General features: G+C 40.1%; 1 protein-coding gene across 1 annotated transcript; it reads left to right on the forward strand.

The window, feature by feature from the left end:
• The first annotated feature begins 1,385 nt into the window (after positions 1-1,385).
• On the forward strand, positions 1,386-23,302 carry TERF2 (telomeric repeat binding factor 2). The gene is made up of 10 exons (XM_016200796.2): positions 1,386-1,784; positions 1,893-1,988; positions 2,663-2,793; positions 11,689-11,775; positions 12,826-12,972; positions 14,399-14,505; positions 15,774-16,166; positions 19,450-19,535; positions 21,293-21,336; positions 22,158-23,302. Exons 1-10 carry the CDS (start codon positions 1,406-1,408, stop codon positions 22,314-22,316), a joined length of 1,629 nt encoding a protein of 542 aa, XP_016056282.2. The 5' UTR covers positions 1,386-1,405; the 3' UTR covers positions 22,317-23,302.
• The last annotated feature ends 99 nt before the right edge of the window (positions 23,303-23,401 follow it).

Below are 23,401 nucleotides of genomic sequence, written 5' to 3' on the forward strand. Positions count from 1 at the left end.
ATGGGAGGCTGCCCTAAGAATGCCCCTACTTCAGTTTACTGCTGGGCATGGAATTCAATTTCAGTAAATATAATTCTTCGGCAGCACAGTCTATCAACGTGTATCAAAAGCCTTATTCATGTGCCTAGTCAATTCGATTCAACCTCAAGAAGTGTGCCGGGCCCTGGACTAGGTTCCGGGACATGGGGTGAACAAGCAGAGAGGGTGCCTGTCCCCAGGGGAGCTAACTGTGGAGAATGTATTTCAGGAAGGGTGAAATACGAGGTCCTAAGGGAGATTCAACCCAGAAAGGATGAAATGTCATTTTAAATGAGGCATGAAGGACAAGAAGGATTTAATTAGACTAGATGGACAAGACGAAGGCTCCAGGCAGATTGAGTAGCAGGTTAAAAGGAAATGATAGAAGTTGTGTGGGTATGAGCCCAAAATGAGGCTGGCAAACAGGGAACCTCCTCAGGCTTCAAAATCGCTGTTAAGATGTCTGCACTTGGTTCAAAAGCAAAAGGTTGATGAGTGATAAGTGAAATGTTCTGATCTGTGTTCTACTGTGTATTCCCCGACTCAGTAATTCCACTTTAAGGAAATTATCCCAAGGAGATAATTATGAGTTTGTGCAATGATACAGTTGTTCTAATATGGAGATTGTCTAGAATTACAAAATTTTGAAAAACCTAAACACCTCACAGCAGGGGTTTAAAGAAAACTTTGGTTCATCCATATATTGGAATGCTATGTAGCTGCTAAAATCACTGTAGAAAAAATATTTAATGGAATGGAAAGATATTCATTACATGTTAAATGAAAAAGGTTACGTAGAATATACATAGAATAATTCATTTTTTGCAAATAAATATATATACACACACATAATAGATATACAAGATATTGGACGTATTTTTTCATGTGGGATTATGGATGACTTTTACATATTAACCTTTTATTTTTTTTTTCTAATTTTCTACCACAATATGTGTTATTTATTATTTATTTTGTTTAAAATATTACAGATGTCCATTTTTCTCCCCAGTGTGTTATTTTTGAAATTTAAAAAATGTTATACCCTCGACTGGGTTAACGCTGGCCTTTGCCTTAAATTTGTTAGTGTAAATTTGTTTAATATAGTTTCCTCCACGTAGGTTGCATTTCGCAATTTTAAAAGTGCTTAATAAACTGAACGTATTTACGTTTCAGTATCTCATACACTGACCCGCATCTCTGATTTGGGAGCGAAGTTGACATCTGACTGCAGGCACCGGTTCGGTTACACGTCTGGGCATTGTGGACTACAAGCCCCGGTAGGCATTGCGGCCCGCATTCCGGAACTACGGAGTCCGAGACGGGGCCCGGGCCCGACAGTCCTTTCCCACCCACAAGCCCGCGGGCTGCTCGCAACGCTGTCGGTATCATGGCCGCGGGAGCCGGGACGGTGGGCTCCGCTTCCGGCCCAGACGTTCTGCGTGATTCGGCGGCGTCACAGTCGAGGAAGCGGCCGGGTCGGGAGGGTGGGGAGGGTGCGCGGCGAACGGACGCGATGGCGGGAGGAGGCGGGAGCAGCGACGGCACCGGGCGGGCTGCAAGCCGGCGGGCGTCCCGCAGCAGCGGGCGGACTCGGCGGGGGCGGCACAGTTCGGGGCTGGGGGGCGCCTCGGAGCGGGGCTCGGGGGAGGCACGGCTGGAGGAGGCTGTGAACCGTTGGGTGCTCAAGTTCTACTTCTACGAGGCTCTGCGGGCCTTTCGAAGTAGCCGGTACGGGGACTTCAGGCAGATCCGGGACATCATGCAGGGTGAGGGCCGGCCCCGGGGAAGAAGGCTGGGGCATCTGGGAAGGGGTCTCGGGGGCCCGGTGTCGGGGCTGGGGGCGATCGCCGAACCCACGATGTCTTCTTTCCCAGCTTTGCTTGTCAGGCCCTTGGGGAAGGAGCATACGGTTTCCCGGCTGCTGCGGGTTATGCAGTGTCTGTCGCGCATTGAAGAAGGGGAAAATTTAGGTATGGCAATTTCTGTCTTATTCCCTGGGCTTAGACTTACTCTGTTACCGAATCTGCATCCAGAACTGAAGGATTCGGAATTGAGGTGCGCTGTGTTTTCATCACAGTGGTCGTTTTCCTTCTAGAATGAGTACGCTCTGGTTCTAGTTTTCTTCAGTTGAGATTCTCTTGCCAGCTTTCCGGTGTTTTTTGTTTTGTTATGTTTTTGTTTTTTTAAATTTCTTCCCACCTGTTTCTTGCTTGCCCCAACTTTGCTATCTGAAGTGAGTTATGTTAAGATGGCCACATCTTTTCCCCCGTAGTAGAGTGTTTTTCAGAGTAGAAGCACATTTTTTTTTTTTTTTTTTTCTGAATTGAACTAGATAGCTGTTTAGCAAAAACAGTCTACAGTTTCTGGCCGCTTGTATCTGAGGAGGATGTGTGTATCCTGAAATTTGAGATGCATGTGTTAAAAAATAATTTTCTACCTGTGTTAAAAATTAAGTCATTTCAAATGCATTGACTTGAATTTGGACTCTTAACATGTTTATAAGCCTATAGCAAGTAAGTGAGCAGTTAAATGCAAATCTCACTATATTTGCATGTTTCTTGTCCATAAATATATGTATTTTTGGACATAATCTTTCTGCTCTGCAGAAAATAGCTTAAAGTGAAAACTGTGTTCTTTGTCCTAGACTGTTCCTTTGATATGGAGGCTGAACTCACACCCCTGGAATCAGCTATCAATGTGTTGGAGATGATTAAAACGGAATTTACACTGACAGAGGCAGTGGTGGAATCCAGTAGAAAACTGGTCAAGGAGGCTGTAAGGCTCTTTTTTTCTTTTTTCTTTTAACAAAAATCAGGGGTCTTTGAGGGTACAATGTTTATCTTTGTGTGGGGTGGAGGAAGAATATTGGAAAGAGAGTGAGCACACTCAGGTACATGAATATACACAAACATACACATAGATGTTATCTCTTAGGCAACCCCTTCTCAGCCCAGACTTGGAAAGAACTATTAAGGGATAGGTGCTCAGCTTTTGTGATTTTGGTGGTCTTCTGTGTGGCCCTGGCAGGAGGTGCCACAATACATAGGAAGTGGGTTGGCATGCCATTTAGGAGAACTGTGGAAGGGCTAGAAGTGACTGGTTTGGTCACCCTTGTTTATGATAAACCAAGGAGAAGAGCTGGGGCTTTGGGAAATGTGGGAGTTTGAGCTATTTCATGCAATTACAGAAAAAGAGGCTTAGGGAACATTCCCCTTGAATAGACAGAATTTTAGAGGTACTGTGATAATCAGCCAGTTAGAAAAACAGTAATGGTAGAAGGCTTCCACAGGTAGTGTTCTTGACAAGGAAAAAGCTAGTGGAGTGTCTAGGAATTTGGAACTGTTGACTGTATTATGGCTCAGGTAGCTTCAAGTAGTAGAACTTATTTTTATTTCAAACATAGAAGTGGCCATGGGAACCAGTAAGAAAAAGCTTTTTGTTCTCCAATAACAAAGACTAGGGATGTGGAAGCAGATTCAGAGGTGGAGACTGAGGAACAACAGCTCAGCATTGCCTTGATGGTAGAAAGTAAGGAAATTGGTAAGAAAAAAAGAGAACACCCCCTGAAAGGATAGGATGGGGCACTGAGGATAAAGCCTTGCTTAGCAATGAAGGCTTTCTGTCCCTTGGCTGTGTGCTGAGTACTCAGGTACCCTGTTCAAAAAACAACTAATGTGTGTGAGGTGCAGATATTTATTCAGTTAAGGACACTGGAAGGAACTACTTTTTCTCTTGCAAAGAATGCTTAGATAATTCCAGTTCCAAGGATATAATTTTGGTTTAATAAGTCAGGTTTGTGTTAGAGGGAAAATGCCAGAAAAGACATATTAGCAAGGGAGTAGCTTTTGAATGGGAAGAAATGGCACCAGGTGAGGTTAATTCGTGTAACTGCTGTTTAGTAGCTGGGTGATTCAGAAATACAACTTCAGAACACAAGGGCTATAGATTTGTTTTGTGAAAGAATCTTTGTGGGCTTTCATCTTTCAACTGTGTATTATTTTAAGTTCATAGATCTTTTGTTTAGGAGCTTCATTAGAAAAAATCTTCATAATATCTAAATTCCCTTAAAATAGTTAACCATTTTCTTATGTTGATTCCCCTCTGCTTTTCCATTTTCCACCAGGTACAGGATCTCTTGTTATACTTAACTGTATTGCTGTTACTGCTGTGTAACAAGTTATCTCCAAATTTAGCAGCTTAAAACATTAAACATTTTCTCAAGTTTTCAAGAGTCAGGCGTATGGTAGTGGTTTAGCCAGTGTATTTCTGGTTCGAAGTCTCCCATGAGATTACAGTCAAGCTGGCTACTAGGGTTGAAGTCATCTCAAGATTCAACTAGGACTGAAAGATTTACTTCCATGCTCACTCACACAGCTAGCAGGACTCACTTCCTCGACTGCTGTTGGCTGTAGACTTCAACTTCAGCTCTTTGCCTCCTATAGGGCTGCTTACGTCATGGTAGGTTGCTTTCCCTAGAGCAAGTGATCCAGGAGAACAAGAGCCCAAGACAGAAGCTGCACTTTTATAACTTAATCCCAGAAGTAACATATCACTTCAGCTGTATGCTATTGGTTACATGGACCAGACCAACTCTGGTTTAGTGTATGGAATGGGACTATGCAGGAGATAGGCATCGTTGGTGCCCATCATAGAGTCTGGCTACCAAAATCATCTTGATCTCTGAGTTATTAAGTGATACTATATCACTTGTCTGTTCATTTTTTTAAATTTTTTTTCCCATTTCTCATTTCAAGTCATAGAATCTGTTAGTGGTCATAGGGAAAATACCTTGGGATGCCAAGGCTCAGTGAGGCTTTTTGGTGCATTTTAAGCTTTGTAAAGTGTCACGATAATTTATTTAAAAGTATATTAGATTTTTTAAAAATTTTATCAGGTGAGTTATTTTTTAAGTTAGATCTTCTCAGCATATGGTCTGGGGATCTCTCACAGTTCTTTAGGACCCTTTAATGGGTCAAAAACAATTTTCATAACAATGCCAAAACGTTGACTTTTTCAGTACATTGATATTTGCACTGATGGTGCAAAAACAGTGATGGGTAAAGTTGCTGGTGCCTTAGCATGATCAAGGTAGTGGTAAATTGTACTAGTAGTCATTGTATTCTCCATTGCCACATGTGTGCAGTTAAAAAAATTCAGTTTCAATTAAGAATGTCTGAGTAAGCAGTAAAAATTATTTTATTAAATCTAGACCCTTGAGCAAACATCTTTTCACTATTTTGTGTGACAAAATAGAAAGTTTGCCTAAAGCATTTCTGCTGGAAACATGATGGTTGTCTTCAGGAAAGCACTTGTGTGATTGAGTTGCAGGCTTACCAAGCTGCCTTTTTAATGGAACACCATTTTTACTTGAAAGAACTGACAAATGCTGGGTATTTGGTAGTCAGTTTCTTGAGAAAGAACAAAGTGAACTTGTCACTTCTAGGAAAACCATTGACAGTATTTGTTACTGATGATAAAATTTAAGCTTTCAAGTGAAAGAGTTTTGGAAAACTTGTATTCATGTGCTTGTTAGCTTTCTAATTCTTCAGCTTTTCTGATATACAATGATGGTGGTATTAACAACTGTGACTTAAAAATATTTTTAATGAATGGGTCAGTATTTTGAAGATCTACATAATTGGATAAACCAATATTTTCTAAATGATTAATGCATTGTATTACAGAATCATTTGTGGGTAAAAGATCCATTTAAAGTACAAGATAAACTAACACATTTTAATGTAACAGGTGATTAAAAGCTCACTTGCCAAAGTCTGGTGTAGAGTTGAAGAAGTATAGCCATAATTTTCTGAAAAGGCTATTAAAATATTCCTCCCTTTTCCGACTTCTTATCTGTGTGAAGCCGGATTTATTATTTTTTTTTACTACAACCAAAACAACAGAGTAATTGCAGAAGCAGAAATGAGACTCCATCTTTATTCTATTAAATCAGATATTAAGGAGATGTGCAAAAATGTATAACAATGCCGCCCTTTTTATTAAACTTTTGTCTTAGAAAATATAGTAATTTTTCATAAAGATATGTTATTTATGTTAACGTGTAATGAGTTTGTTATTTTTTAACAAATTAATAAATATCTTTAAATTTCTTCAGTTTTATATTTCTAATACAGTGATTATTAACAGATATAGCGCACATAAATAAAAGCTCTTTGGGCTCCTCATTAACATTTAAGGGAGTATAAAGGAATTCAAGACCAAAGAGTTTGAGAACTGCTTCTGTAAGCTGTTAATGATACTAAGACTACATTGGTTTTCTCTTCACAACTCAAAAAGACATTCCTCAGTTAAGATTTCTGTCGAAAACAGGAGAGAATAACATATATTGCATGTTGTTGGGGAAGCACTTACTTGTTGCTTTTTGCTGTTGCAGCATTCTCCCCGAACCTTGGTAACAGCACCGTGATTTTCTTTTGGTGCTTTAACCCATTTGCAGGGCTGCTGCATCAGACACACTCTCCTAGAAGTTTAATTCTTGAAACAAAGCTTTGTTAAGGCTTTGAGCATGCCTGCTTCTTATAACAGACTGGATTCTTTCTGAGTTTGCTTTAGCCTTTCTTCACTACTTTGAGTTTGGTTTTCTCTTCCTGTGCATCTGTCTCACCTCTATTGAAAATCTGTGCTTAGAATTGTTTAAGTTAGTTGACCATTGCCACTGCTTACACCCCAAGAACCTTAACAGACACATGAAAGAAGTTGTTACACTTATTTCTGAACATTCTCAAGTGAAAAACAGTGGTTCATCTCTTTAAAAGAAATCTTCACAGGAAATTAATACTTAGTTTTAAAAGATAAGCTCATAGCACAAACTTTGGAGGCAGACTTTAGGATTTTTGAAAGCATTCGCATTTCCTTTCTTGTTTAACAAGTTAAATATAGTAAGACCTATGTTCCAGTTCTGGGATAGATTAAGGATGCTCTCTTCTGCTTCCCTTATTAAGTCCTGCACAAAATGTGTGGAACAGCTCTCTGAGGACTCAGAAATGGTAAATGGTAGTAAAGCAGATGGTGAAGAGCTCCAGAATTTGAAAGTCTATCAAACTGGTGATGAGTAGTTTATCATTTTTTCCCTCTCCAGTATCTTCAGCCTGAACTTGGCTCCTGAAACATGGAAGTGCAGTCCAGGCATGAACAGAAAGAACTCTAAGAGAGGTTCTCTCTGGTCTTAGGAGCAGGAAAGAGATCTCCAAAGGATCAGAGAGGGTGGAAGAAATTCCATTTTTTTGTGTTTTCCTTTTCTCCCTTCTCTTCTGCTCCAGCACCCAAGCAGTACTATAGTGGCGGCAGCAGTGGCCCAGTGATGATAGTGGCAGCAGAGCAGGCACCTAAAACTGAAGGAAGAGAACCTCTTTTCTCTTTAGCAGTAGAGCTGTGATTCCTACAACTTGGAGCAAATTCCATTGTGTTTTTTCACTGTACATCTTGCTGCTTAGCACTGGATACAGATGCAGTTAGTGTGTGGCACAGTGGGGAAACTAAAGCCCAGAAGTGCAAGGCTGGTTCAATATTTAAAAATCTATCAGCATAATCTACCCTATTAATCTAAAGAAGAAAATCCCATGACCATATCAGTTGATGCCAAAAAAGTATTTGACAAAACTCAATATTCATGATAAAAACACTCAGAAACTAGGAATAAAAGGTAATTTCTACCTGATAAAAGGCATCTATAAAAAAACCCTACAGCTAACATCATACTTAATGGTGGAGGATGACTGCTTTGTCCTTAAGATCCAAAACAAGGCAAGGAGTCCATTCTTACCACCTCCATGCTACATCATACTAAAAGACCTAGCTAGTGCAGTAAGTTAATAAAAAGAAATAAAAGGCAACAGACTACAAAGGAAGAAATAAAATTGTCCCTATTTGCAGATGCTATCACCATGTATAAATAAGATCAACACAAAAATCAATCATATTTCCATATGCTAGCAGTAAAGGATTTGAAATAAAATTACCAAAGCAGTGCCATTTACAATATAGCAGTCCCCCTTATCGGCAGGAGATACATTCCAATACCCCCAATAGATGCCTGAAAACTTGCCTAGTACCAAACCTTATATATACTATGTTTTTTCCTATGCATATATACTAATGGCATCTCTTTGCTATATCCTAATTACCAACATCATTACTTTGTCCTTTGGGGCCATTATTACGTAAAATAAGGATTACTCAAACGCAAGCATTGTGATACTATGACCGTCAGTGTGATCACCGAGATGGCTGCAACATGACTAACAGGTGGGTAGCATGTACAACATGGATACGGTGGACAAAGGGATGATTCATGTCCCAGGCAGGGTGAAGCTGGACAGCTTGAAATTTCATCATGCTACTCAAAGCAACATGCAGCTTAAAACTTATGAATTGTTTATTTCCATTTAATATTTTTGGACCGCAGTTGACCATGGGTAACTGAAATTGCAGAAAGCAAAACTGGATAACAGGGGAACTACTGTAGCTCCAGAAAAGAAAAATACTTAAGTGTAAGTCAGGCAAAACGTGTAGGATCTGTATGTGGAAAAATACAAAATGCTGATGAAAGAAATTAAGACCTAATAAGTGGAAAGACATACCATGTTTGTGGGTTGGAAGACTTTATAGTATATAGTTAAGATGTCATTTTTCTCCAGTTGACCTATAGATTTAATATAATTCCAATCACAATCTCAGGATGTTCTGTAGATACAAACTGATTCTAAAATGTTAGGGCAGAGGACTAAAACAATTTTGTAGAAGAATAAAATTGGAAGACTCACTACCCAATCTTAAGAATTACTGTAAAGCTACAGTACTCATGACTGTAGACATGTAGATTAGTGTGGAACAGAAGAGAGTCTAGAAATAGACCCACACAAATATGACTAGCTGATTTTTTACAAAAACGTGAAGGCAATTCAATGGAAAAAGGATAGTCTTCAACAAATGGTACTGAAACAAATGTCCACATGCAAAAGAATGAATCTTGGCCTAAATCTCATCTCATACAAAAATTCATTCAAAATGGATCATAATCTAAATGTAAAGTGTAAAGCTATAAAACTTTTAGAAGAAAACATGAAAGAAAATCTTCATGTTCTGGACTTAGGCAAAAAGTTCTTAGATATGACACTAGAAGAGGGAAAAATTGATAAGCTGGACTTCATCAAAATTTAAAACTTGTGTTCTGAGAAAAATGCTGCTAAGAGAAAGAAAAGATAAGCTACAGACTGGAAGAAAATATTTGCAAATCTTATATCCGACAGAGGACTTGTATCCAAAATATATAAAGAACTTTAGAATTGTGCACCTGAAACCTGTATAATTTTGTTAACCAATGTCATCCCAATAAATTCAATAAAAAGTAAAATATATAAAGAACTCTCAAAAGAAAAGAAGTAATCCTATTTTAATGGCAAAAGACTCACCAAAGATACAGATGGCAAATAAGCACATGAAAAGATGCTCAACATCAGTCAATAGGGAAATACAAAGTAAAAACCATAATGAATACTAGGACATACCTATTAGAGTGGCTAAACTTTAAAAACTACTAACTCTAACAAGTGCTAGTGAAGATGTGGAGCAACTGAAACTCTCATACACTGCTGATGGGAACGTAAAATGGTATAATCGCCCAGTAAAACCGTTTGGCTATTTCTTATGTTAGACATACATTTTCCATATGACCCAGCAATTTCACTCCTGGGTGTTTAACTTAGAGAAATGAAGTTATGTTCACACCAAAATCTGTACATGAATGTTCTAGCATCTCTATTCATAATCACCAAAAATGTCCCCCAATTGATGAATGTTAGGTAAACTAGTAGATTTATACAATAGGATATACTGCTCAGCAATAAAAAAGGAATTACTGATAAAGCAACAATATAGATGGGCCTCAAAGGCATTATACTAAGGGAAAAAGGCCAGTCTCAAGGCTATGTCCTTTAAAAAATAGGTGCTATATACTGTTTGAATCCATTTATGACATTCTTGAAGAGCCCAAACATTGAAAAGATTAGGGATGGGGAATGGAGTGTCTACAGAGGGACAGCACAAGGGAGGTTTTTGTATCTGATTTTTGTATCGTGGTGGTTACAAGAGGCAATACATGTGTTAAAATTCAACAGTACACCAAGAAAAGTTAATTTTACTATATGCAAGGTAAATAAAATTTAAAAACATAATAGGACCTAACTGATTTGTAAAAAGGTTTTACTAAAACCTTTGTATTCAAGAAAGTAAGTATAGTTTTAGTTTAGTTTTTGTGCTGAAAATGATGTAAAAGTGAATATGGCCATCTGATTAAAATGAAAAGACTTATTTTGGACCTTTCCTGAGCAGCAAGAACTTAGGCTTGTACATTCAGGAGCATTTGACTACAGTTTGCCCTGTGGGGCTGTGCTTAGCATGTTAGCAGGATCACCAGAGATCAGTACTTAATAAATTCCCTTGCTCTTTCTCCTACTCTTAATCTGTTTCTCCTTAAATTCTTCCCTGTGAAGACTGAAACCAATTTTTCTTCCTTTTGTATGTGAAATGTCTGATACCTCTCTTGACACAGGATCTAAAGTAGCTACTTTATCCTATTAGATAACTCTAAGTGCTCCCAGTTTTCCCCTGGCCTTACTAATTAAAAAAAAAAAATGCATGTTTTTAAAATATCCTTTTTAATTTTCAATTACTGTTAATTTCCCTCTGCTACAGTCTCTTGGGGATTTGTGTGTGTGTGGGGGGGTAACTGAAGGACTCTTTCTCTGGCTGATAAGACGTCATCCTAACTGGAACTCTGTCCTCTTTCATTGCTGCCTGAGGATGAGCTGGGGTTGTCTGTCTCAGTAATTCCCTGCACACTTCAACTGGAGCTGCCAGCTGGGGTGTACGGTAGTGAGAGGCTGTGTTAGTGCTACAGAACTAGCCTCAGGCCTTTCCTGAATGGAACTAGCACAGAACTCTGTAATCAGCAATTTTTCCCCACAATGTATCACCCCCCCACACCCCCTGCATTACATCAAAGCTTTTGCATCTAAAAAGAACCACCAATTGTTCTGGGGACCTGGAATGACTTGAGTCCATTTTGCCTTTCCTTAGGAGGCCCTATTTGGGTAAATGGTCTATAATCCAGGGGATCAGATTTTGCTATAGCAGGCATCTTTTTTAAAAATCCAGTGTAGCCCGGCTGGTATGGCTCAGTGGTTGAGCACGGACCCTTGAACCAGGAGGTCACAGTTTGATTCCTGGTCATTCAGGGCACATGCCCAGGTTTTGGGCTTGATCCCCAGAGGTGGGGGGTGGGGTGGTGGCGGTGGTGGCGGTGGTGGTGGTGGTGTAGGAGGCAGCCGATCAATGATTCTCTCATCATTGATGTTTCTATCTCTCTCTCCCTCTCCCTTCCTCTCTCTGAAATCAGTCAAAAAAAAAAAGAGAATCCAATGTAATGCTGAAAATCTACACCCTATACATGGAAAAAGAGCTTACAGTTGTTCATACCGACGGCTTGAACAATAATTGGTAGTTTTTAAGTATAGGAATTTGATAGAATGTGAAAAAGTTCTTGGGTATATAAGACTCAGTTTTACTTTTTAGTACAGTGTATTTTGATATTTGATATTCTCATTACTCCTGTTATTACAACAGTTAAAGGTTTGTTTCCCCCTTTTGTAGGCTGTCATTATTTGTATCAAAAATAAAGAATTTGAAAAGGCTTCAAAAATTTTGAAAAAACATATGTCCAAGGACCCCACAACTCAGGTAAATTTGATATTTTGCTTGTAAGACTTAAATCCTTTTCATTGTTTTTTGTGGGAAAACAGGGAAAGGGTTCTTTGTTAGGAATGTTACCTAAATATGCATCTTTAATATTCAGCAGCTTTAGCTTGTTGTCTTTTATATCCTGGATAACTTACTGTTAGATTGGCTCTTAAAATTTTATTTTCTATTAGATATATTTACATAAGTTGTTTCCTTGCCCATTTCTGTCTGGTTTGTGACAGAACTTTACTTAAATGATCAGCACCAGGTATCAAGCTATCAAGTTTTATAACACTTCTGACTTTACTTACATAAATGCTGATTCTGTAGACTTAAGAATCTGCCTTTGTAAGGACTAACTCCTCTGTTTTCTGGTGTCAAAAGCTCTGTTGGTATCCTCCTATTTTTCCCCCTTTAAATTTTAGTTTTTGAAAAGGTAACATGTACATAATACAAAATTCAAGAAGTACAGCAAAATTGCTTAGTGAAATTCTCTTATCTCTGACTCAGCCATCTCGTTCCTCTCTCCAGAGGCAACCAGTATTTTTTGCTTTTATCTTTTCAGAGATATTGTGTATATGTAAGCAAATAAGTGCGTGTGTGTATATACAGACATATACATATATCCATTCTTCCTGTTATTCCCATAAGAATATGTGAGCATGTTCTACACACTAATTTGAGAATTTTTGTAACTTGCTTCTTTTACTTACTGTATCTTGGAGATCATTCTATATTAGCACATAAGGAGCTTCTTTATCCTTTTTGTGTTTTGGGGATTTTTTTTTAAGTTTAAAAATCTTTATGTAAATGTATAAAGGCACTTTAGATCCTAAGTTCTTCATCATTATTTTATAGCTGTATAGTAACTCATTGTAGCGATCCATCATTTACTGACCTATCCTTTGTGGTAGGCTTCCTTCCTGTATGTGTACCAGTGGTCTTCACTGAGTGCTGTGAAATGTCCAACAGTGTTGTTTCAACTCATTATCATTGACTTTTTACTAGAGTTCTCTTTTCTCATGTTGCTCATATTGGTCCTTTGTGTAGAAGCTGAGAAATGATCTCCTGAACATTATCCGTGAAAAGAACTTGGCCCACCCTGTTATCCAGAACTTTTCCTATGAGACCTTCCAGCAGAAGATGCTGCGCTTCCTAGAGAGTCACCTGGATGATGCAGAGCCCTACCTCCTCACGGTGGGCCTTGGCCTTCTCTTCCCATAACCATGATATGCCCTGAGGATGTGCAGGCAATTAGAAAAGGACAGTTCTTTTTAGAAGTGCAACAGTAAATGTATGGAAAAGACTGAATTATATGTACTATCTTCCTTAATTAAATGCCTTAAATATACAGAAGCTGAGATCGCGGCAGAGGCAAATGGAACAAAACTCATCTCCCTTATCTCCCATTTTTACCTCCTCTACATGTCATTAATCTGTTGTGGTTAAAGCAGGAGAACATTCATCTTAAAATTGATGGTGGTTCCCAGAGGAGATGAAATAGTTAAATTTGGGAGGAAGAGTAGTTTATTAGCTATAGTATGATGGGGTTGTTAACAGGAAGAAGGCATAACTGGAGAAAAGGTGTGACTAGAAGTATAAGTCAGAAGAGCCAAATGCAGACATTCTTTAATTGGATCAAAGAGATAAGCATAAAGCAGGGAAACAATGAGGCTCAAGACAGTTAGTAGAAGAGTCAGAACCCAGTCTTTCCTAGAAGGTGGACCGGTGGTAAGGGGAAACTGAGTGAGGGGGTTTTTACTAAGCCAGGATTTTGAGAGTATTGAAAAGGTGGCTCATAACAACAGATGTGCAAGGCTTTTATATCGCAGTCATTTAGCAAATGTCAAGTTACTTGTAAAGCAGATAGTTTGGAATAATTAAGGAGTTAGAGTCAGGATACTTGTGCTAGCCTAGGGTCCTTTCCTTTGTATTCCAGGTAACTGGGGGATAACCTGCCACTATTTGTGTGAGGATAGAACTCTCAGCTCTTAAGACATCACTTGATACAGATACACATCTGAAAGGGAATATACTGGGCTGATTGGAAATGGGTACAACTTCAGTCAGAGGGAGACAGATGAGCACAGAGTTAGAGAAGATTGGCTACTCAGGGCTTTATGTGTGGTATAAGTAAGGATTTTCAGAGTTGTTGAAAGGCAAAACATATTTGTGGAAATATAATCATAAAAATTCTATACACAAACTAAAAGACATTAATATAAACATTAGTTATCATAAATTTGAAAAAAAAGTTTGGCTTTTATACATGACCCCAAAGGTGTATTTGGGATTCAGAAACTAGATTAGGGATGAGACTGGAAGTATGGAAGGGAAATGGGAAGTAAAATCACATAATTAAAGAATTTTTGCAATGCGAAGGTAGTTAGCACTACTCAAACTGAGTTCTCCTTCAGCATAGAAACGGTGAACCATTTTTTGAAAAAGAAGGAAGAAATGAGATCATTCTTATAAGTTCTCTTCCTTTTTATGTCCTTTACTTTATGCCTAGATTGGATTGTAGGTGAACATGTTTGCATATTGAGTATGTTCATGGTTAAAGCAGAAGAGAATTAATGAAATTCTGTGGCTTCCTCTCCTGATGACATCCTTCCTTTCCCAGATGGCCAAAAAGGCTTTGAAATATGAGTCTGCTGCCTCAACTACAGTGAAGGAAGATAAACAGCCAGTGCCGGAACCTGTGGAAAAGCCACCCAGAGAACCTGCGAGGTGAGAGGGATGCCCTTTTGTGATCTTGGATGAAACACTGGGGTGGTCTATTGGAAGCACAGTCTCCTCCTTAGAGCAAGATCAGTTCATTCCTCCTGGTGATTTGACTCCCTAACATGTTACTGGGTTACTTATACTAGGCACTGTGGGTGGACAGCACACCCTGGGAAAACTAGAGTATTGAAGACTGGATGTCAGATCCCTGAGGGAAGTTCCTGACTGGCTGTCCCTCAAAGGTTCTTTCCTCCTGTATCTCTCTCCACCTCGTCCATATCTATTCAGCACTTCCTTGTCGTCTTACCTCCTAATACAGTGTTCAGACTTGTGCATCAGATTCCCAAGACCAATTGTGAAAGTAGGGGTCACGAATTTAGTTGCCTTTGGGGCCTGGTAGAAAATTTAGAGGAATGCAGTGAGTCTAGAATAAGTGAGAGCATGGGACTCTGAACTAGAGAGGGCATGCTTTTCAGCTTTGTGTTGCTGTGTGAGACTATCCCAGGATGCCCAAGCTTCAGTTCAAATTTTTGTGTGAGATGTCCATTTTTAAAAAAAAATTTTTTTTTTTAGCTTTTTCAATTTTTGAATGTTGGTGGTTATCCAGTTTTAAAAAACACTTGCATAGGTTAGAAAACAAGACATCTGCCAGCTGGGTTTGGCCTATAGGCTGCCAGTTTGCCCTCCCCTAACAGTTTTTACTTAAAGCATACTAGCTGTTCCAAATGACAGATGAACTTCATTTTGAAAAGGCAGTTTCTTATTCCAAGACTGTGTGGCATGCTGCTAACTCTGAGAATTCTCAAGATCCCATTCACAAGTGTATTGTAGGAGAAAATGGGCAGAATGGAGACCAGTCTTTCTCTTTTGTTACATGAGGGTTGGACTGGGACAGCTGGAAGAAGAGTTTAGTCTTCAGTGAAATTGCTGGATTATCAAGAGGTTGTCCAGATGGCCTTGTACTTGCTGGTCACTATGCAGAGTGCTTACAGAAGGGAGAACACTGCTTTTGTCCATACAGACTAGTGGGTTTGACTGCATACAGGCTAAAGAGGTGTCTGGAGGGAGTATCCTTAGCCCTAGTTCCTTTAAGATTCTCTGACTTGGAGTTTAAACTCCATAGTTCAACTTAAAGGGAAGCTTTTATAAATAAAAGTGGTATCAAGCAACCTCTCTCTCTTTTTAAATGAAAAGTCTTCAATTTGAGGAGTCTTCTGCTAATATGAGCATCAACAATGGTGAAACTGATCTTTGTATGTCTGCCTTATTTGTAGGCAGCCACGGAATACTCCAATCACCTTTGGAATTATGACTCTGAAAGCAGCTTTCAAGACTCTGTGCAGTTCCCAAGATTCTGAGGCGGTCTTCTCGAAATTGGACCAGAAAGATCTGGTACTTCCCAATAAAGCATCCCCGCCATCGCCAGCCCTCAAAAACAAGAGACCGAGAAGAGATGAAAACGAAGGTTCAGCCCCTGCTGAGGGAGAGGGTGGCTCTGAACTGCAGCCCAGGAGCAAGCGTATGACAATAAGCAGATTGGTTTTGGAGGAGGATAGTCAGAGTTCTGAGCTGTGCCCAGGCCTCAGCTCCTCTCAGGAAGTCATTCCAGCGGTGCCATCCAAGCCTGCAGTTCTCAACCAACCCCTCCCCAGGGAGAAGAATCCCAAGTATGAAGACCTTTGTAGGAGTTTGGGGGCTGGTTGGTGGTCCTGGTTGGGCCTGATATTGCTTCTGTGAATGAAGTAACTTTCAACTAAGTTATTCACCACCAAGGCTTGCTCAGACTGCTAGAATGTGACTCGGGAGTGGGGAGTGACGACATAGCCACCCCTGCCAGTTCTGAAGCCCCACATGTGGGCTTCCAGGCATTGCACTAGGGCATGAGTGAGGATGGAAGGGTTTCGGAGCCTCCTACTCATTGCTACTTTCATTTTTAGCAGACTTCTGAGTACCTTGACTACCAACTAGAGATTTAAGAGTTTACAGCTTTGCACCTTCTATGAGCTGTTGAGACTTGGCAGATTCAGTAAATATTTACTAATCTCTCACATTCTGCTAGGTTCTGTGGAGCAGCTGTTAGAAAACTTTCATTTTGCTCCCCATCATGACCCCTGACCTGGTTTTCAAGTTTTGCTACCTTTGTGCTCTCTTGTGGATCCTTCTTCCAGGCAGACTGGTCTGCCTGCTCTCTCTGGAACACACTGTTTGTTTCTACTACTGTATTCTTGCTCCCTGTCACTCCCCGCGGTTGGACTATCATTCCCTCCATCACTGCTTGTCAGAATCCCGTCCGTCCTTCAAAGGGAAGAGAAGCACTTTTTGTGGGCCAAGTATATTTGTGTATTATATTACTGAATCTCTACAGTCCTCAGTGATCTATTATTAGTCCCATTTATAAATGAGGAAGGTTCAGAAAAGTTATTAACTAGCCTTAAGTCACACAGCGGAAAAATGGCAAAGTTGGGCTGTGGGATTATTAATCCAGGTCAATCTGGACTCAAAGGCCCATGGCCTGTACACCATTCACTGAGCAGGCTGCCTCTTAAAAATTCTGCCTCCATGAGTCCCCTGGTCACCCTGCTGTAAGTGATCACCTCTCTGAGGCCATTGCCATCTCTACCATTGCTCTCTGTTGTAGTTGTTTGGGGACCTGTGCTCTGGCAGCATGTGCTAGGTGCCCTGCAGGGTGTGGCACCTGATAGGTGACTTATACTCAGACACTAATGTGCATTATATGCACCACTACCTGCATTCGGAAGTGAGCGAGTCACGGCCGAGCAAGCAGAGGCAGCTCAACACACTTTTTCTCAGCCTATACATGATCTCCTTGACTCTTTACAGTGATCCTGTGAAGTGTAGGTATTGTCCCATGAACTGAGAAAGCCAGAGAGTGCATGACTACAGTGGTTTTATTAATGGGAGGATTTGTGAAGGTTTCAGACATAACCACCTCTCTCGTGTGCCAAGGGTAGGAAGTATGATGGACACTCTAAAGCAGAGGTTGGCACACTACGGCCCCTAAGCCCAATCTGCCTGCTGCCTGTTTTGTAAATAAAGTGAAGTTTTATTAGAACACAGCCACACCTATCACTTATGTATTATCTGCAGCTACTTTGATGCTACATTGAGTTGAGTAGTTGCAACAGAGACAGTTAAGGCCTACAAAGCATAAGATCCTATCTGGCCCTTTATAAAAAAGGGGTCCCATAACCCTGGCTCTAAATGAAGTGTGTGTGAGGGGCCCTGGGAGCTCCAGGGAAGAAGAGCTGAGCCTGCTAAGCAGAACTGGTGGAGCAAACCTTGCAGAGGAGCAACGTTGAGCTGGCTTTCAAAGATAAGAGGTCATCAAGCATATTGGGAGGCTAGGAGTCCTAGGTAGCAGGAACCCCTTGCATAAAGGCATCAGAAAGCCTGGTATGCTCCAAAAAATGTCAGTCTGTGTGGCAGGAGAATACAGTGCACAGAGGGTGAAGGAGAGGGAGAAGAGTCTGGATGGATAAATAGGCCAGAATTTGAGTTCCTATTCTATCAGGCAGAGGTTCTCAAACCAGGCTGCATGTCGAAATTACCTGTAGAATGTTTACAAAATACATATTCCCAGGCTCCTGACTACTGAATTAGAAGGGGCCGGGGGATGCTCTGTAATCTGCTTTTCTAACTATGCCCCAAATAATTTGAACCCAACTAGTCTGAAGGTCTGATACGACACCACTGAGGGTTCTGAATAGGCACCGAGGGAAAGGAGAGGAGGGTGGCCAGACACTGCCAGGCAAGCAGTCAGAACCTGGGGGATGCTGGGCTGGTGGAAGAGGAAGGCAGGATTGGGGTATATCACCTGGAGGGCAGGGCCACAACTGACTAGATTTTTATATCCCACATAGTACTTGGCACGAACAAGTGCTTACTGGGTATTTATTAACCAAATAAAATAATTATTGGTTTTTGCAATTTAAGGGATTACATGTAAAAGTTCTATAAAAGGCCAGCAAAAGGTTAACATTTTAGGCTTTGCGGACCACTTCTGTGTCCGTTGCATGTTCCTTTTTGTTTTGTTCTCTCACAACCCTTTGAAAATGTAAAATCCACTCTTAGTTCAAGGACTGTTCAAAAACCAGGATCCACAGGCTGTAGTTTGCCCACCCTTCTAGACCACTGCTCATCAAATTCCAAGTTCACCAGTGAGGATGACCTGACTTGCTTGCGAGTGCACAGCCACTAACAGGATGAGGACCCAGATCTCAGCCCCTTCCACAGCATGAGAAATTACAAAGTACCAAAACATTTGCACACATAAGTACATGCCAAGTTCAGAGGAGGAGCAGGAGGTTACCGCTGATCTGCAAAGACTGCAGGAAGAGGGAACAGCTACTTGGGTGAAAATGACAGACCTAGTGGTTAAAATCATTTTTATCCCAGCACTAGGATAAGTAGGTAGAAAACTTATGCTTTCTAACTTTCATTGATAAATAGTAATTAACACAACTAATATCCTGAGAAGGAAAAACATGCTTTACTTTGTCTCAAATTAGTTATTCTCAGAAATAATATTTTGAGGGATATGATCCAATTTAAAACCAGGAAAGTAAACAGTACAGCCATTTAATTGGGTAATTTCATAGAAAACTCATGGAACTCAAGGAATTTTTTTCAAGCCTATGCACTTATTAAGCAAATTGCTTTCATTAATCATTTGCAAAATAACCAGAGAGCCTTAAAAATAAACATTCTGAGGGATGGAGACATCCTCAGTGCTGAGCTTGAGAGGTGGTCTTGCAGCCTGGGCGAGATGATGTGGAGGTACCTGGCCAGGTCTGGATTTGGGAGTTGTGTGTAGGTGAATCTCAAACGTCACGGCGGAAGAAGAAATACAGGGCTGCAAGTGAGCCAAGGACAGACTGGGATGACCCGGGACGAACCGTTTCACACCTTGTCTCCCTGCTCTCTCCTCAGGCTACCCAAGGGCAAGTGGAACAGCTCTAACGGGGTTGAAGAGAAGGAGACTTGGGCGGAGGAGGACGAACTGTTTGATGTTCAGGGTAAGCCGGAGGTTCTCCCTGGTCTCGTGGCACCTGCTGACGTGTAAGATGCATGTCACTGTCACAGCAGTGTTCCAGGCACTGCTTGTCTCCCAGCTAGAAAAGTCCAGTAAGTTCCTCATTGTGACTCACGAGGAGTCAGTTTTATGTCCTTTCCCATTAAACCATGGAGACTGTCCAAGCAGCACTTTGTATTTAAAGAAAATTCCTGGTTTGGTTTTAATAAATCCTATCTTTAATTGTAGTCTTTCAATTAGGAAAGGTAGAAGTGGTCATTCCCTGCATTCTTGTTTAAGTAAAAAAATCTCTTACCAGTTTCTGCATGTTTTTTTCTAAGATGAGAAATTTTGCTTTTCCATAATTACTGAACTTCATAGCATCTGCATTAGACTCTGTCCCACCACATATTTGTATTCTAATGGGAATATCTAAGTGCTAAACCTTAATTTTGGGGATGCTAAGCACTTTTATAACACACAGCATTAATCATTGCCAATCCCTAGGTTATGTTTTTAAAAAGTAACTTCAGTGGTAAAAACGTAGTTGGCAAGATCAAGATCACAGGCAAAATGGGAGAAGTAATAAAATAAAAAACTGGCATTAAATAGTTAAAAACAACAGGGTATAAAAGTTCTAGGAAACACCCACTTCCAGTGCAGTCCAGACTTGTCAGCCTTAGAAATCGGCTTCCACTATAATATGAAATAGTTCATAATTTAAAAATAAATAATCTGCCCTAAACCACCGTCCTCCATTGTTTCGGAAGCACTGCTGGGACAGAGGCATCTACTGAGACATGTAGCAAGTTTCATGTTTATGCAACTTTGCCTTTTCTTGCAGCTTTTTAACTAGCTCTCATTGGCTTGAATTGGCATGTCTTTTATGCTTGTGTAGCTGTCTGGCCCTTAAAAAAATTATCTTGGTCATTGTTGAGGCATAATCTCTTTCTCTATGGTGAGAGGGTGGAGCTTGAGCAGATTTCACATGATCTCTTGGTGTGGGAAGCCATGTTATTACCCTGTTCTTTTGTTTAAGGAATTGAACCTAATTTTTCTTATATAAAATGATCAGGGATTTGAAAATTCTGGCATGAAACAGGAAAACTGTTATTTCAAAAAAATGGTTAGCAAGCAAAGGGTTATAAAGCAATTATATATGTATAAACATGTATATATATTAGGTTTTTTGTTTTGTTAATCCTCACCTGAGGATAGTCTTTTATTGATTTTCAGAGAGGGTAGAAGTGGGGGGAGAGAGCAAGAGAGGAGAGAAACATCAATGTGAAAGAAACACTTCGATTGGTTGCCTCCCACATGCACCCCAACTAGGGCCTGGGATTGAATCTGCAACCCAGGTACGTGCCTTTGACTGGGAATCAAACCCACAACCCTCTGGTGCGCAGGCCAACGCTCTAACCACTGAGCCACACCAGCCAGGGCATATATTAGGGTTTTAAATACCACAGTCCCTCAGCAATTTTAGAAAATGTTAGTTTTATTAAAGAGCCCCAAATCCATCATTAACCACCATTTATTGAATGCCTTTTAAGTATTTGTTGTATACAGATTTTCATAGGCTGAAATGATTGATATCTTGCAAACAAAGGACAAAAACAAATTATCCTTTAGTAATGTCTTTTCTCAGAGTTTGTGAAATTTGAATCAAGCTTTTCCTTTAGGGATGTTCTGTGTGTTTTTCTGGTGGTTTGTGCAGAGAAAGGCAAACTCTGAAATGAGTCTACTTTTAATGTTTTCTAGCAGCTCCAGATGATGAGAGTTCAGCCAGTATAACAAAAAAGCAGGTAATTTAAAATTCTCTTTTCTGATCTTTTCTGGTTATGTGGGTAGAACAGAGGTAAAATAGAACAGATAGACTACCCATGCACCTGGCAAAAAGTTGTGTTTTCTGACGATCCAAACTAAATTAAATATAGCAGGTCCTCGAATAGCTTCCTTTTGTTCAACGTTGTTTTAATGTTGATTAGATAATGTAGAAACTTAAAAAAAATTTTTTATTATTGATTTCAGAGAAAGGGAGAGGGAGAGGGAGAGAGTTAGAAACATCACTGATGAGAGAGTCATTGATCTACTGCCTCCTGCACACCCCTGCTGGGGATCGAGCCCACAGTCTGGGCATGTGCCCTGACTGGGAATCGAACTGCGATCTGCTGGGTCATAGGTCAATGCTCAACCACTGAGCCATGCTGGCGGGGCAATGCTGTAGAAACTTAACTCTTGTTTATATCAGTTAGCCTATGGTAAAATTGGTTTTGTTATATGTTGTTTTGCTTAAAGTCACATTAAATGAGGACTTACTATAGTTATCCTCTGGAAGAAAAATCTAGTTGGACCAAAACCTGACACATTTTCCTGACCATGAACAATACATGTTTGGAGTTTGAATGCACAAGTTTGATTATTAGTTGAAGATGAAATGGCAGGACATTGACATTTTTAAATGTCCAAGTCCAGTGTTAATTTATTAACTGTATCATATTTTAAAAATATAAACCTTCTTTTGGGTTCAGGTTATTCTCCTAGAATTCTTGCGTTTACCTCCTCACTGTATGAAAATGTGAGTAAGTAGACAGGTTGTGATCAATCTTTTGGTTTTCTTTTGCAGAAGTGGACTGTAGAAGAAAGTGAGTGGATCAAGGCTGGAGTGCAGAAATTTGGGGAAGGAAACTGGGCTGCCATTTCTAAAAATTACCCATTTGTTAACCGAACAGCTGTGATGATTAAGGATCGCTGGCGGACCATGAAAAGACTTGGCATGAACTGAAACAGCTTTCATTTCCACAGAATTCACAGGAGCATGGTTCCTAATAATAGCCCCAATAGTCTGCTTTTTCTTTCAGAAGCTGGGCTGGGATGAAAACTTTGGGCATCCTCCTCTGACATGGAGGAGGTCCCAGTTCCACTTCATCACTGTTGGAGATCATGGAGCTGAAAGACAAAGCCAAGTCTACCCCATGTCCTTGGCAGAGACAACAGGCAGGCAGCTTGTACAGTGCCAGAATATCATTAGTATTTCCCTTTTTCAGTGGTTTGCTTGAATTTAAATCCCCGGTAATCAGTAGAACCTTCTCCTAGGAAACTGTGGAGTCTGTTAGGAGCACTTATGACTCCATGACCTGCTAAAACCAGCAACATGAGCATTATTTGGAGTGAACTTGTTCCAGGTAAAACTTTAGCCTTCTGGTGCAAATGCAAAGGAACTTCGTCTGTCAGAGCCCAGGCTGATGAGAGACCAGTCCTGGTGGAATCTGGATCTCTTTAAAAACTGTTTAGCCTGTTATGACATCAACACCTAGACCTAGTCTTGGCATTTGCTCTTCATATTTGCTGGGCTACGTAGGCAGGTTTAACCTCCACTTATGTGGTTAAACCAGTGTGTTCTTTGGTGATTGTAGATACGCTTAGCCCCTCCCCCAATTCTCTCTTCCCGATTCCCTTACGTTGGACTTACAAAGCTTAAAAAAAATCCTGATTGAATATAAATGCCTAATTCCATTCTTTGTGAAATGATTGCTTCCACCTGACTCCTTAATTGTGCTGTGTTAGTGTCTTGCACTGGAATTCAACATTTCCTTCTCCTTTTGTACTGTGTTGTGCTTGCTGTCTCTCTTGGACATCCTTAAAGACTGTCTTTTTAGCAAAAAAAAAAAAATTCAGTAAAGTGTTTTCTGTAATCATTTTTTAAAATTTGAGAACTAATTATTGTCCATAACCTGTAGCATTCTTCATTAAAGTCTTGCTTCTCTCAAATGTAATTAGCTGTTTAATTGCAGCACAGCATGAGGATCACACAGGTAGCAAAATGTTAAACAAATTTTGCTGAGCCACATTGACTGTTAAAAAGCCGAT

Source organism: Miniopterus natalensis, chromosome 18 (assembly GCF_054644295.1).
Source record: "Miniopterus natalensis isolate mMinNat1 chromosome 18, mMinNat1.hap1, whole genome shotgun sequence".
Lineage (NCBI taxonomy): Eukaryota > Metazoa > Chordata > Mammalia > Chiroptera > Miniopteridae > Miniopterus > Miniopterus natalensis.

What these genes read in the sequence shown, in the direction of transcription:
- TERF2 (XM_016200796.2), top strand. Translation starts at nt 1,406, where the DNA reads ATGGCCGCGGGAGCCGGGACGGTGGGCTCCGCTTCCGGCCCAGACGTT. An exon ending in GATCCGGGACATCATGCAGG is followed by an intron (nt 1,785 to 1,892) that starts GTGAGGGCCGGC and finishes CTTCTTTCCCAG; the next exon opens with CTTTGCTTGTCAGGCCCTTG. An exon ending in GAAAACTGGTCAAGGAGGCT is followed by an intron (nt 2,794 to 11,688) that starts GTAAGGCTCTTT and finishes CCCCTTTTGTAG; the next exon opens with GCTGTCATTATTTGTATCAA.